This window comes from Schistocerca serialis, chromosome 3 (genome assembly GCF_023864345.2).
Source record: "Schistocerca serialis cubense isolate TAMUIC-IGC-003099 chromosome 3, iqSchSeri2.2, whole genome shotgun sequence".
NCBI classification, from domain to species: Eukaryota; Metazoa; Arthropoda; class Insecta; order Orthoptera; family Acrididae; genus Schistocerca; species Schistocerca serialis.
In genome coordinates this window covers 245,252,144-245,268,181 of record NC_064640.1, presented here as the reverse complement: position 1 = coordinate 245,268,181, position 16,038 = coordinate 245,252,144, and the positions used below count along the sequence as shown (strand labels likewise).

The window sequence follows — 16,038 nt, the reverse complement described above, 5'->3', positions numbered from 1 at the left end:
AACTTTTTGGTTATATTCTGCTGGGAATCATGCTCTCTCTCTCTCTCCCTCCCTCTCTCTCTCTCTCTCTCTCTCTCTCTCTCTCTCTCTGTTCAAACAGCAGAGAGAAAGCGTTAATGCTGCTTCCTCATCCGTTGGGAATAAATATGCACTGTCGATAAGTTCTGACATTGTCGTCTTTGGTTGTGCGGTGGTGCTGGTTGTTCATGGATTGCGTGTCGTCTTTCTGCATATGCCGTACTGTAGTTCTTCATAGAATTAAACCCGCCTATCGAGATTCTAAATTTTCTTGTGCAGCACTCTACCATTGCATTTGTGTATTGGAAGCGACGGGGTAATTCACCAGTCGAAATATTGACGGCTGACTAGGATGTAACACGGCTGTATTCTCGTAAGTTATTTGAATATTTGTACGTCGAGAGAAACTTAAAAGTCACAAAAAGCTTAAAGGGGACATATGCAAAGTGGCAATACTCTGAAAAAAACTTATAAATACAAAATTTTCAAGGCAAATTAACTAATTTTGGCACAGTTGTTATGGAATGTTATACGAATAGACTCATAGATAACTGAAAATTGTGCACTTCGTCATCATCATATGTGGGTTCTGCAAAGACGTATTTTCCTAGAAATCCTGGCAAGAAACTGTCACGGCTGCCATTTGTATACCAATAACGTAAACACTGTTAAAAGAAAGCGCCGCTGACCTGACGACGAAGGCATCTGACTGTGGAGCAGAGAACCTCTGCTCGATTCCGAAATGCATTCTGTATTTTTTCATTATTTGTATTTTTTTCGTATCTAAATTAGTATCAATAGAAGAGTTAATAAGGTAATCAATAACGAATAATAGTAAGGTAGGTAAATAAATTTCGAAACGAATTGGGGATTATACACCTAAGTCGGCCTTTGCAGCCGCAGTGCAACCCGCTGTCGCCGTCGGCACATTCCGTCCAACTCCGCTGCGTTCGGCGTTTGGAGCCCGGGCATTTCAGAAGAGATAAACGGCGCGCTACTTCTCCACTAGTATAGAACGCTCAGAAGGCAAACACAGTTGAACAAAATTATTCCTTGGGGGTAGCGCAAACCTGCAAACCTATACAGGACTTCGCAAATATGAACCGAACCTGTTCGCCGTGCCTGAGGCCTTTCACTTGTTAGTTAATGACCAGTACGGCGCGACAGTGTTTCTGTGAGGTAAGGTCGCTTTTCTCGCGCTGCTAACAGATGCTGCCGGATGAGGAGCGCCGTGCTAGTGGTGGCACTAGCGCTGGCGGCGGCGGCGGCGGCTGTGGCGGTGGCGGCGGCGGCGGCTGCGGCGGCCGTGTCGGCGCCGGGGGTGGAGGCAGAGGACTGCTCGCCGTGCGCGTGCCGACACTCGGAGGCGGGGCTGGTGGTGAGCTGCGCGCACGTGGCGGGCGACACGCTGGCCGCAGTGCTGGCGCCGCTGCGGCTGCCCGTCGCGTCGCTGACGGTACAGCAGCTGGAGGGCAGCGCGCCCGCCTTCGCGCCGTCGCCGCCGCTGCGCCAGCTGCACATCTCGGGCGCCGGGCCGGGCGCGCTGCGCGACGACAGCCTGCGCGGGCTGCGGCGCTGCCTGACGGCGCTCGGCGTGAGCGGCGCGGGGCTGGCCGCCGTGCCCGTGGCGGCGCTGCGCGGGCTCGCCGCCCTGCGCTCCCTCTCGCTCGACGCCAACCTGGTGTCGGCCGTGCCCGCGCACGCCTTCCGGGGGCTGCCGCTGGCCGCGCTCAGCCTGCGCGCCAACAGGGTGCGCGCGCTGTCCGAGCACGCCTTCGCCGGCCTCGAGGAGTCGCTCGCCGAGCTGGACCTGTCGAGCAACCGGCTGCGGGCGCTGCCGCTGGCCGAGCTGGGCGGGCTGCGCGCGCTGCGCACGCTGCGCCTGGCGCGCAACGAGATCTCGTCCGTGCCGCAGCCCAACGCGACGCGCCTCGGCGCGCTGCTGCTGCTCGACGTGGCGCACAACGAGCTGTCGACCGTCGACGCGCACGCCTTCGTCGCGACGCCGGCGCTGCGCCAGCTGTCGCTGCGCCACAACGTCGTCGACGGCGTGCACGAGGAAGCTTTCGCGCCGTTGCTCGACCTCGAATCCGTCGACCTGAGCCACAATCATCTCGTCTCCCTTTCAGAGGACACCTTCCGAGACAACCGACAGCTGCGCACTGTCGACCTCAGCTACAACCACCTGCATCACATCGGCGACATGTTCGCGAGTCTTCCAGAACTCAAGGAACTGTACCTGTCTGAGAACAACATACTAAAGATACCTGGCGGCGCTTTCAAGGGTTCCGTGAGTTTAGAAGTAATACACCTCCAGCGAAACGCGATACGCCACATCGGCGCGGACTCGATGCGAGAATTGCGCCACTTACTGCAGTTACGCTTGAGTGACAACTTTCTACAGACTATTCCACACGACCTCCTCGCCAGCTGCGAAAACCTCACCAAGCTTTCCCTGGACGGCAACAGGATATCCGAACTGCAACGGAAAACGCTGAGCACGCTCAAAAACCTCACCGTATTGAGACTGCACAACAATAAAATTGATAAAGTGTCAAAAGACCTCTTCAAAAGTGCCGTTTCCCTATTCGAACTAGAGCTGCAAAATAACGAAATCTCCGTTATCGAAACGGCCGCATTCAGGAACCAGAGATATCTGCAGCACATAAACCTCGAGAAGAATTACGTAGAATCCCTGAGCGATATTTTTCCCCACCAGTCTTCGTCTCTAGTATCCATCAGACTCGGCTACAACAGACTGGCTTTCCTCCACAACAGCAGCCTCCGCGGCCAATCTAATACCCAGATCGTGTCGCTTAGCCACAACAACATCAACAGAATCGGCAGATTCCTCTTCAGTGACCTTATAGTTACCGAGAAGCTGTACCTGACAAACAACAGCATATCCGTCATAGAAGACAGAGCGTTCATCCAAATGTCGCGTCTCAAGACTCTGGACCTCAGTTTCAACAAGCTGCAGTACATAACGAAAAACACTTTCCTCGGACTTCACGGGCTCGTCGACCTGTACCTGTCTGGGAACGCCATAACGAAGGTAGATTCGTTCGCACTGACGTTCCTCAACCAACTACGTGTTCTCGATCTTACTGGCAACTCAATTGCCGTCCTCCACGAAAATATGCTGCAGCAAGGTCTTCCAATACGAATCCTCAGCCTGAAAAAGTGCGGCATAGTGAAAATAGAGAGCGGTGCGTTCCGCGGACTGAACAATCTCAACGAGCTGAACCTCGAAGGCAACAACCTGTCGGCGGCAGCCGTGGGACAACTGGACGTCCCGGGACTGCGGGTTCTGCACGCGTCTGCCAACAGCCTCGCGGGCATCCGGTCGGGTGCTCTCTCCAGCCTGCCATCGCTGCAAGTCCTCTCGCTGGCCAGGGCCCAGATCGGTGACGTGCCCAGGCACCTACTGGCCACCAACGCCGACCTCGTGCGCCTCGAACTCAGTGGGAACGGACTGCACAAACTCAACAAAGATCTGTTTAAAGGCTTAAAACGCCTGAAAGAAATCCGCCTGCACAAGAACTCTTTCACAGAAATTCCTTACGAAGCTCTCGCCGTCATTTCGAGTCTCGAGGTGCTAATAATATCGGAAAACCGTCTCTCGAACGTGGACATGCGAAGATTAAACAACCTGTACATGTTGAAACACTTAGATTTCAGTAAGAATTTCATTTCGTCTTTCGGTGGCTTCAAGTACACCAAATTCCCCCATCTCATCTCTATAGACCTCGCAAGAAACTCGCTCCTGTCGCTGCCCAGTAACTTCTTCCTGCTGTCCACTTCCCTGAGGAGGCTCGATCTCTCTTACAACAGATTCAAGCAGCTGCCCACTCTCGCCCTCTCCGACAAGAACTTGCCGTCTCTCGGTTGGCTCAACTTCACCGGGAATCCACTTTACTGGGTAGGAAACATGTCTGTGGTGCACGATAAGTCCAACCTCCAAGAAATACACATCACAAGCACAAATCTGAGTGTTGTCAGAAACCACGAGCTCAGCAGATTCGGCAAGTTGCTCAACCTGTACCTGAATAGGAACAACATTACGGACATCGCAGTGGGAGCTTTCAGGAACCTCACTGACCTGCGGAAGCTCGACCTCAGCGAGAATCACATCAGTAAATGGAGCCAAGAAATTCTGCAGGGACTCGTTTACATTGAGATGCTCAATCTCTCCGGCAACCATCTCAAGTTTATAGAGGACGTGTTCTTAGAAAGTAAAAATATCAAAGTGTTAGATTTCTCCTTCAACCAAATAACTTACGTCGGTAAGAAGACATTCCGCCATCTGCAGAGACTGACTGACCTTCGCCTCAACGGCAACAAAATTTCGACCATAGTTGATGACGCATTTCGGACGTTGAGGAGTGTGCGTTTTCTCGACATCAGTGAGAACTTGCTGAAGACAGTCCCCGTGGCGGTCCTGCATTCCGTCGAGAGGCACGTGAAGCACATGTCCATAGCAGGTAGGTAACGCACTACTTTCTGTACACTCTCTGTTCACTAGATACGACATTCCTAAAGTTCCTTTACAGTAAAATTTGAATCCCTCCAGAAAAGCTCCACGTGCAAAGAAATGCCTTTGAGGTAAGTACTATTCTTTTTAAAGCGTCCCCTGAAACGTCCCCTCAGAAAAATTAATGAATTACTGTGCTAGTAAACTTCTACGTTATTTGATACTAATACTGCTGAGTAAAACTGAACGTACTCAGACATTTCGCTCTTTACTTATTCTGATCAATACTAAACTGGCACACAATATTTTTAGCGCAACGCAATCTGACTTTCAATAATCTCTACAAAAGAATGGCCCTGACTAACAATAACCTATACCTTTCATGAATCACTTATCTCACAAAATCTTCGTTACTCGAACTACTGCAATACAGCGAGCGCCAAGACTGCCAGCTAAATAAAAGGCTCTAACTACTGAAGACACTAAATACTGATAGGCATAGTTGGCAAATGAAAGATTTTGATAGAGAACAAACAATGTATTTACCTTAATGGTGTTCAAAAGTCATTATATATATATATATATACAGGGTGTTTCAAAAATGACCGGTATATTTGAAACGGCAATAAAAACTAAACGAGCAGCGATAGAAATACACCGTTTGTTGCAATATGCTTGGGACAACAGTACATTTTCAGGCAGACAAACTTTCGAAATTACAGTAGTTACAATTTTCAACAACAGATGGCGCTGCGGTCTGGGAAACTCTATAGTACGATATTTTCCACATAGCCACCATGTGTAGCAATAATATGGCGTAGTCTCTGAATGAAATTACCCGAAACCTTTGACAACGTGTCTGGCGGAATGGCTTCACATGCAGATGAGATGTACTGCTTCAGCTGTTCAATTGTTTCTGGATTCTGGCGGTACACCTGGTCTTTCAAGTGTCCCCACAGAAAGAAGTCACAGGGGCTCATGTCTGGCGAATAGGGAGGCCAATCCACGCCACCTCCTGTATGTTTCGGATAGCCCAAAGCAATCACACGATCATCGAAATATTCATTCAGGAAATTAAAGACGTCGGCCGTGCGATGTGGCCGGGCACCATCTTGCATAAACCACGAGGTGTTCGCAGTGTCGTCTAAGGCAGTTTGTACCGCCACAAATTCACGAAGAATGTCCAGATAGCGTGATGCAGTAATCGTTTCGGATCTGAAAAATGGGCCAATGATTCCTTTGGAAGAAATGGGGGCCCAGACCAGTACTTTTTGAGGATGCAGGGACGATGGGACTGCAACATGGGGCTTTTCGGTTCCCCATATGCGCCAGTTCTGTTTATTGACGAAGCCGTCCAGGTAAAAATAAGCTTCGTCAGTAAACCAAATGCTGCCCACATGCATGTCGCCGTCATCAATCCTGTGCACTATATCGTTAGCGAACGTCTCTCGTGCAGCAATGGCAGCGGCGCTGAGGGGTTGCCGCGTTTGGATTTTGTATGGATAGAGGTGTAAACTCTGGCGCATGAGACGATACGTGGACGTTGGCGTCATTTGGACCACAGCTGCAACACGGCGAACGGAAACCCGAGGCCGCTGTTGGATCACCTGCTGCACTAGCTGCGCGTTGCCCTCTGTGGTTGCCATACGCGGTCGCCCTACCTTTCCAGCACGTTCATCCGTCACGTTCCCAGTCCGTTGAAATTTTTCAAACAGATCCTTTATTGTATCGCTTTTCGGTCCTTTGGTTACATTAAACCTCCGTTGAAAACTTCGTCTTGTTGCAACAAAACTGTGTTCTAGGCGGTGGAATTCCAACACCAGAAAAATCCTCTGTTCTAAGGAATAAACCATGTTGTCTACAGCACACTTGCACGTTGTGAACAGCACACGCTTACAGCAGAAAGAGGACGTACAGAATGGCGCACCCACAGACTGCGTTGTCTTCTATATCTTTCACATCACTTGCAGCGCCATCTGTTGTTGAAAATTGTAACTACTGTAATTTCGAAAGTTTGTCCGCCTGAAAATGTACTGTTGTCCCAAGCATATTGCAACAAACGGTGTAATTCTATCGCTGCTCGTTTAGTTTTTATTGCCATTTCAAATATACCGGTCATTTTTGAAACACCCTGTATATATATCAGTTCATGACATCCAGTCTTACAAATTTAATGTCTCTGATGGACGCACGTCCAGATCATCCGCTCTCAAAACTCTGCCATCTCTCTTCCCACATCCACTACAGCTGGCGGCTCACCTCCAACAGCGCAACGCTAAGCGCTGTTAACAGCCAACTGCCCAACACTACAATAGCAAGTTCCAACAATGCAAACCAGCCACAGACTGCACACAGCACAGTCAGTGATTTTCATACAGAACGCTAGGTGACGTTACCAACATAAAAACCTAAACAGCCTACTTACATTTTCTTCGCGTATATTTACAGTAATATACGAGGGCTATTCCGCAAGTAAATTCCGATCGGTCGCTAAATGGATACCACTGTGAAAATCCCATGACGTTTACCACAGATATGTTCGGTAGCATCTCTAGTGTGCCCGTCGATCGCGGCACGTTGCTCTTTTCAATTCTTAGCTCACAGTCGACACATAAAGTTGGCTAGAAAATAATGTCTTCCTGCATGTATGAGGGCCTGTTGAGAGATTACGCCTGATGTCGTGCAGCCGATACAATGTAACTGTCATGCGCTTCGTTCTTCATGATAATTCCCGGCCGTACTCCGCAAGGGCAATGGAAAGCCTCCTGCAGCTTTTCGATGGGAAGTGCCTGACCATCCACAACACAGCTCGTAATTGGTTCGTCCTGAGTTTCATCTCTGCTCACATGAACCGCTGGCTATGAATACAACATTTTGGCACGGACAACGATCTGGAGACGAGTGTAGAGAATCGGCAGGAAACACACGCGGCTGCCTTCTATGACGAGGGTATTGGGAAGTTGGTACAACGCAACGAGAGATGTCTAAGTCCGAGCGGCGACTATGTAGAGAAGTAGGTAAAGTGTAGCTTACTATTTCAGATAAAACAAATTTGATTTTCATTCGTGACCTATGGGAACTTACTTTCCGAATAGCCCTCGTACGTTCATCGCGGAAATACACTCTATCCGAAAAAAATGCCGTTTTGGACCAGAGCCAAGCAGTGCGTTACTGAACCACAAATTCCGACCTGCCATTGAAGCAGAATAAGAGCTTTAAAGACGGCACACTCACAATGTATGTGAATGGTCGGTTTATCGCATTTTTGCCTACCGTATTGGCTTTATTTAAATGAGACGTCTCTTGCTAACCCTTACTCGACTCGTGGCCGTTTTTATAGGTAACTCCCTAGGAAGAGAGAACTAACTCCATTTTACGAAGCTGGATAAGTTCTCGGTTTCGGAAGATTCGTCTCGTAGAGCTTGTTAGGCTATGAAAGAGAACAACAACAAATCTAAGTGTGGTGGGTCACAACAAACTCTAAATGAGAATGCATACTCATTACTGAGATGGATTTTTTCCCCTTCCGGAAGATATATCGCGTTGATTACCTGTGACAAGTAGGAAGGAATGAAGAGAAACCTCTAGCAAGATGAAACATAGAATTAGTCGTTGACTCGTGTTCGCATAGAGCAGTTGGTAGTGCACTTGTTGGCTCTGAGCACTATGGGACTTAACATCTGACGTCATCAGTCCCCTATAACTTAGAATTACTTAAACCTAACTAACCTAAGGACATCACACATATCCATGCCTGAAGCAGGATTCGAACCTGCGACCGTAGCGGTCGCCCGGTTCTAGACTGAAGCGCCTAGAACCGCGTGCACTTGTTGTTATATTCATATATAAACTTCGAATCACGTTTCTCCACATACTTTTAATTTTTCACATAGAAGCAATATATCGGTTTATTACTATATCACTTCGCTCACCATCGACCATGTGTTCTTGCTTCCAACTGTTTCACCACATATGTGAACCGTCTCATCCATGGTTACCGAATTAGTTTCTGGAATCTTCTTAAATAATTCTTCACATCATTTCAGTAAATCAACAGTGACACAGAGAATAAACTTTCACCAGCTACCGTGATTTCAGTATTTAACAAATACCGAAATCTTTGTCACTGAATAGAAGAATGGCTCTTTGTGAAATGTTACAATTAATTTCTTTCCTGTACTATGAATTTTGAGAAAGTGCTGAGTCACTAATCCTATTAATGTCTATAAGACCTGAATTAATACTCATAACATTCACTTTCTATTGATGTATGTATCTATTCAGTCTTCTTTCGTCTTGATTATTGCCAGCAGCGCAGATCATCCTCAAATTGTTGGTAAAATGACGTAAACTCTTGAACGAACGTGAATAAGAAGGCTTTCGTCAACCTTTATTAATTTATTTCTTCTTGGTGGGCGCCACACCCTCGACAAATTCAGAAAGTATCAATATGATTGCTGCAATAGCCTTTTATAAAATATGATGTCTTCCTTTGAACATTTGATCAGTCATACAAGGGAAATTCATTATGTTGTGGAGAAATGCTACTAGCTAATTATTTATAAAGTTATTGTGTACTATTTTTCCGGCAGAGATCGGTTTAATTCTGCTACACTGTGTCTGCTGTACAGTCGAACACAGATGATCGACAATGCACAGATATGATGATAGGGCGGGCCAGGGGTTATTTTGATGTTCACTGTCACATTATAAGACAATTTCCTTGGCACTGAAACATGTGCCACATTAGATGCAGCCGGCCGCGGTGGCCGTGCGGTTCTAGGCGTTCCAGTCCGGAGCCGCGCTGTTGCTACGGTCGCAGGTTCGAATCCTGCCTCGGGCATGGGTGTATGTGATGTCCTTAGGTTAGTTAGGTTTCAGTAGTTCTAAGTTCTAGGGGACTGATGACCACAGCAGTTGAGTCCTATAGTGCTCAGAGCCAGAACCATTAGATGCATTTGATCACGCAACATGTCCACATCATCTTCGGGCATACTTGATCCGTTGAGGTTTACAATAAAAGCAGTAGAACACCATGAAGATGCTGTAAACGATTTTACAAATCGTAAATTGCGATTTATTTTACTTGGTATCAGTTTCACTTATACCAGCATCATCAAGCGAATTTATTAACCATAATATATTACACTGATCCGGAAATAGTTTCATAGCTGATTCCGATTACCAAATACAGTAAATCTCGATTTGAACCGATTAAAGAACCCGATTATCAAATACAGTAAAAATTAATGAAAATGTTGCTGACAACTGTGCAGAGAAATAAGTTTCATTTTGTGGAAAAAAGTATGAACGATGATTCCGTGGGTTATGTTGCTTCTGTCTCGGAGCATTTTGATCGCATTAGCGGAATAACGTTAGCAGCACAGAAATCAAATGTGCAAATGTTTTTCATCTCGAAGATAGATACAACTGATGCGCGTTGATCAACATGTTACGCAACACCTAAGAACTATTCTAAACATCATGCATGTTAAGTGCACAATCTCAAGGATACAATGATATATACCGTAAACGCGTTCAGTTCTTACTTTAGCTGTAGTGTTGCGTTTTATTCGGGGCTGTATTGTGTCTCAAGTACCACATTCACTTGAGAGACCAATTACAGGAATTACCAAACTGTCCTACTTTTTGGCTCTCTCGATACTTCATAGATTGTATCTTAACATCGACAGGCTTTCCTCACCAACAGAACTACTCCAAACGACGGCTATCAACCTAATAGACTTATTGCGTCCACTTCTTCTTTTCACTACTGTTTATTCCATTTATCAGGGAACTGCAGAATTATTCATTTTTTTAATTTCCAAAATTTATTTTATTGTTTAATAGACTTATTGTGTCCACTTCTTCTTTTCACTACTGTTTATTCCATTTAGTAGGGGGTACTCTTTTACAGAATTATTCATTTTTATTTTCCAAAATTTATTTTATTATTTAACCTTGCGGCTGGATGCCATTCCTGACGCCACAGTCATCAGGGTGGCGTAAGATAGAAAAGTAATGTGCGCCATCTGTCGGTGAATCGAGCAACCTTTGTTTGTGTGTTATAGCATTTTAATTGTTTGTGTATCGTATTGACTGAGGTGGAATTTGGGAACCAACCCAGCATTTACCTGAATGAACGTTGGGGGACGGGGGAGACCGCCTGAAACTGCAGCGCCCAACCTGGCCAGTGTGTCAGCCCACGGTCGTTAACCTACGCGAGCTGTGGCGTTACGCGTTACGCTGTATGAGTAGGTGACATTTATTACGTTCTCTGGCTTCTCGAGTCTCGAAAATCTAGGACGTGTTTATTGGATCAAAGAAAAGCATGAAGATTATCGATTTAACAAGATCGTCGACAATAAAACCACATTGGGTAAATAAAAGGAGAGACAAAGTACTACGAAGGAAAAATATGAATAGAAATAGAAGTGTCATTTATTCTTTCTATTAATTACATTCAGTTTGCAAACAGTACTGTATACGTATCTAAGTAGTACCGCACCGCAAATCAGTCTGTCAGAAACGTCCTAGGGGGCTTCCTAGTCGGGAGTATGTGTGTGGCAACCACGTGAACCCTTAGCTTCGTCGGACGTTACTTCCACTTACTTGTGTCAGGGTTCTTCTGTTTCCCTTTCTGTCGGCCTCTCTCCGCCACCTCTTGTTTTCTCGACGTCTGACGGTCTCTTTCATTTTCCTCTTCCACATCTAACGCTGGAGGCGGCGGAGAAGATGGACTTCGGTACGGGGTCGATGGCGGAAGAGGGAAATTATAGCTTCTGTTCTCAGAGAGGTGGCTACAAACAGCTTCTGACTCACACTCAACGGCTCAATTCGGCTGGATAACCATCTGTCAATGTGGAAAGGAACTGGATAAAACATTATTTTTCCCTGGAAACACGTGATATAGCTCTCTTTGTAAAAGAATCCGGAGGAAAAAAAACTGCACCTCACTCAGATCTCGTGGAGGCGATTACATAGAGGTCAAATACAGAATCGTTGGAGGAGGACGATGGAGGAAAGATGAACCGGAGTAGGAAGAGGGAACGGAAGTTAAAGATTGGAATGTGTTCACACATTTGCAGGCTGGCAATCTGGAAAATGCCAAACAGGAAATGATGAAGAATGGACTGGATGTATTAGGAAAGTGTGAAGTGAGATGGGGGAGTAAGGGGTAGTTGGATAGTGGAGAGTACAAATAGTTTTACTCACGCAGGGAAAAGAGTGGCAGTTGTGGTGTGGTAATTATGATACAAAAACGGCTGATGAAAAACGTACTGAAAGTAGAGTACATAGGTGAAAGACTGATGATGATGAGATTAAGATGTGACAAGGAGGACGTTGTTTTAATACATATTTACATGCCAACAAGTCAGTTCGCTGATGAGGAAGTAGAGTAATATTATGAAAAGACTGAAGAAATTATGGATAAATAAAACCGAAACGCCTGCATCATTGTAATGGGAGATTTCAGTACAGTGGCAGGAGAGGGAAAAGAAGGGGCAATGGTTGGAAGATTTGGTTTGGGAAACTTGAACGACAGGGATGAAACACTGGTTAATTTCTGCAGAGAAAATTCTCTTGTAATTGGAAACACGGTGTTCTATTGGAAGACGAAGATAAATATGAATATCTTGGATGAATGACGACAGATAACAAATTGATTTCATCGCAACTCAGAATAGGTACAAACACTGCCTAAAGAATGCCAGAGCACAAACTGGAGCAGACATAAATCCAGACCAAAAATTGATGGTGGCAGACTTGAAAATAAGGTTGAAGAGCGTGAGAGAAGGAAAACAAAGAGACAAATGTGACCTAGAAATATTAAAGAGCTAAGCTAAAAATTCTGAGTTGAGAAACAGTTTTATGTCAAAATAGGATAGAGAACCCAATGATAGAGTACAAACGAGTAATGAAAGAGGCTGAGACAAAACTTCAAGGAACCTGCAGAAGAAATTGTAGGGGTAGGGAAGTAGGAAATTGAGCAGAATAAGGAAAGAATGGAAAAGAAAGACAATGCTGGCTAAGACGGAGGGAAGAAGGAAATGGAAGACAGTAGGAAGTGAAGAAGGGAAAAGAAAACACAGAAGGCTGAAAATTGAAATAAGGAGAGAAGCAACAGCGTGCAAGGAAGACATAGATGAAAGAGAGATGTAAAGAAATATATAAACTTGGAAAGGAAGGAAAATACGAATTTTGTATAGATTAGCTCCTGATGTAGTCTTTCAAGCAAACAAAAGCAGGACAGATGTGGGAATAGAAAGAAGTTCATTAACTGGAGGAAATGTTGGGAAGGTGGAAGGAATATGTAGAATGCCTATATGCGGCTATCAAAAACCAAACGATATTGAATTAGAAGCGGAGATGAAAGTTATACCAAAGGGCAAACGATATTGCATGTTGAAAGGTGAAATAGTAAGACCTTTAAGAGAGATGAAGAATCATAAAACAAGTAGAACTGATGGATTATCGGTGAATAAGGAAGTGGAAAAGCGTACAGCAATTGCTAAGGATGCATTTAATAAAAACAGGAGGCTTGTGTGTGGGTGGGTGTACAGGGACCTGAGGAAGAGACAGGCGAAGTGCTTTACATGGAACACGGCGTTATACAGAGTTGAGACAAGGTCACTGAGGAAAGAGGAAAAAAGAAGAATAGAGACATTTGACATGTGAGTTGGAGGAGGTTGGAACGGATAAAATAGGTACACAAAGTGAGAAATGAGGAGGTGTTGAGAAGAGTGGGAGAAGACAGAGAATTTTTAAAGGTGCTCAGGACGAGGAAACACAACTGACTTGGACTCTGGATAAGAAGAAATTTTTCACGGATGAATGCTTTGGAAGGAACGATGAATAGAAGAAGAAAAAGAAAAAGAAGAAGAAGAAGAATATACCACATGGTGGATAGTATAAGCACAGAAAACAATTATGAGAAAACAAAGAGGGTAGCAGATGACTGGACTGCATGCAGAGCTACGTGTGAAGACCTGCCCTAAGCCAGAACACTGATGACGATGGTCGCTATATACATCCTGAACTGTGTCTTTACTACAGTTCGATACCTCTCCCTCTTAATGCCGCTTGCAGCTTTAATTTCAATTCCCGCCAAGCGCCATTTTTTGTTTACTAGCGATTCCAAAGGGGTGCTGAGTGCTCTGCGCGGTGCAGTTCCTCGTTTCAAGCGCAGCAGGGGGTGATGGGAAGGCCGACAGCTGGGAGTGGACGCGAGTAGTGTGACCGTTGTCGACACTCTATGCCTAGTGTGGATGTAGCCTCGATAAGGCTACTGGCATTGGGACGTAATAGTGGCGTCTGATACAAGACGTTATGGAAATTCTATCACTTCTGTTTCCTCTATGTTGCCGGTGTGGAAGCAAGACTGTGTCCTGGTACTGGTAGTTATTCGTCGGAGTGAGCATCAATCAAACTAAGACCTATCTATACACCTTTGTTTAGCGGTAGCTGACATTCACATTCCGCTAAAACGGTGATTCGGTACCCAGCCATATTGCCGAAGTTATTCGTCGTGACTACTGTTGACTGTTCCTATCAGATGCTTTAGTATTCTCTTCCGCTTCTTCCGCTGTGTGCTGTTGGGTTCACTTCAGTGTTAATATTCAGCCCAATGTATTAGAAATGAATTCTTATTGTCTTGTGGTTGAGCCGTGGGTTTGTTTGATTCGATAACCAGGACGTCCCATACCACTCACGACGCACGTCAAGCAACCAAGGTAAATGTGACTTAAATTTGCATTTGTGTAACTCTAGTTTTCTATGAGATCTTATCTAATTAGTCAAATAACTATTTTATACTTTAAATTATGTAAAACTTGTTCAGACCGTGAAATGGGGTTTTGACATACGATGTTCTCTTCTTTTGAGTTCTTGTCAAGTCCACGTTATGTCATCTTAATGGTCTGTTAAGTGCGTCAGCACTCGCAACAGTCATATGGGGTGTATCTACATTACTACTTAGATTAATTAATAGTTATTTTATTCGGTTCATTACAGTCCTCTCATTTCTTGAGTCTCCACAAGGTCTTCTATTTTCTACCTTTATTCTGGAAGTGTGAATGCCCGTAATCTGCAAAGATTTTTGGCGGGTCTCTTCCTATATTACAGTTCCCCGGCTCCTGGTGGCTGTTACGATTTCTATCGTGACTTGTTTGTTCTTCAGCCAATCGCTTCAATTCATGAGTTTAGCACCTTGTGGAGGCCAATCTTACCCCTTCTTTATCTGCCTCAGCCTTAGGGAGGGCTTTAATTCCTCAAGCTAGCTTTAGACCAGTGCTGGTTCATTAGGATTCCTTTCATCTTATGATAGTTTTATATAGCTCTATAGAGTAACGTATTGTGGTCGAGTCTATAAAGTTCATATAACACGGCCAATGTGATCTCAAAGTGATAGTTTTAAGAATAATTTGTAAACCATTTTATATGCTGAATTGTTCAGGGTGAAACAGAGTTGTGTTAGAAGAGTGTTGTTATATATTTATGATAACTTTAAATTTATTGTGCTGTTTCCATGATTTAATGTATATGCCCCTTTTAATGGGTGCTAGATTTATCGTGTCTTAGCCGGCCGGTGTGGCTGAGCGGTTCTAGGCGCTTCAGTCCGGAACCACGCGACCGCTACGGTCGCAGGTTCGAATCCTGTCTTGGGCAGGTTAGTTAGGTTTAAGTAGTTCTAAGTTCCAGGGGACTGAAGTTAAGTCCCATAGTGCTCAGAGCCATTTGAACCATTATCCTGTCTTATTTAGTGTTTAAGTAAGCCCACTAATCTGGTTTCCTGTAACACGTGAATGTGCTTAGTTCTCCGTTTTCTACGATTTATTTCGTCGAAAAGTGTTTCAGTGCTATAATGTATAACAGTCAAATGTGAACCAAGTTGTTCTCCAGTTTAGCTGTTTATTCCCTAATTTTCGTGGAATTTAAAATTCCTATTTCTAAATTTGCAAGCCTTAATCTGTTTTGTGTAAGTTATTGTCAGTGTAGCTGTGACGTACCTAATCAACTGCAAAACGTAACTGTTGGTGTTTTAACTGGTTGTGTTGCAATAAATGCAAACTTAATGTGAAGCTTATGGGTGATTCATATTCCCCCGTTCCCCATCCTCAGTATAGTTAGAATTAAATTCTTGTGTTAAAGCTTGTGTTAAGATTTTTCTGTGAGTGACTGGGAGAAAAGAAAAGGAGGCACTACAAATGGTAGCAGAGCGTGCGTGATGGGGCAGCGGGACTGTCCCGGTCTTGCCCTTTTAAAGAAGGGGCAATTGGTCTGCGGGTTGAGTATTCGGCAACAGCACACGCAAGGGGGGGGGGGGGTGGGGTAATTAGTCGCTTGATTGCGTGGGGACTTGATTAGTCCTGTCGTCATTTCGGGCGAACTTGATCAGTGATGCTTTACTTTTGATTGGTAGTGCCGTTGAGGAGTTGGCCCAGAATATTGCATTTCTCTACGGTACACGTGTCACCTCCAAATAGAGGGGGAGATTACAAGCCCAGTTACTGGTACGCGTGCATTTGCGATTTGGAATTGTTGTC

The 16,038-nt window shown here is 45.1% G+C and overlaps 1 protein-coding gene across 1 annotated transcript in view; it reads left to right on the top strand.

Moving 5' to 3' along the window:
- Positions 1-1,237: 1,237 nt before the first annotated feature.
- Positions 1,238-16,038, top strand: part of LOC126470775 (protein artichoke-like) — a 420,235-nt gene continuing 405,434 nt past the window's right edge. The window contains exons 1-2 of the mRNA XM_050098782.1: positions 1,238-1,297; positions 1,385-4,502. Of these exons, the coding sequence (XP_049954739.1) occupies positions 1,238-1,297; positions 1,385-4,502 (3,178 nt within the window). The remainder of the gene's footprint in view (positions 1,298-1,384; positions 4,503-16,038) is intronic.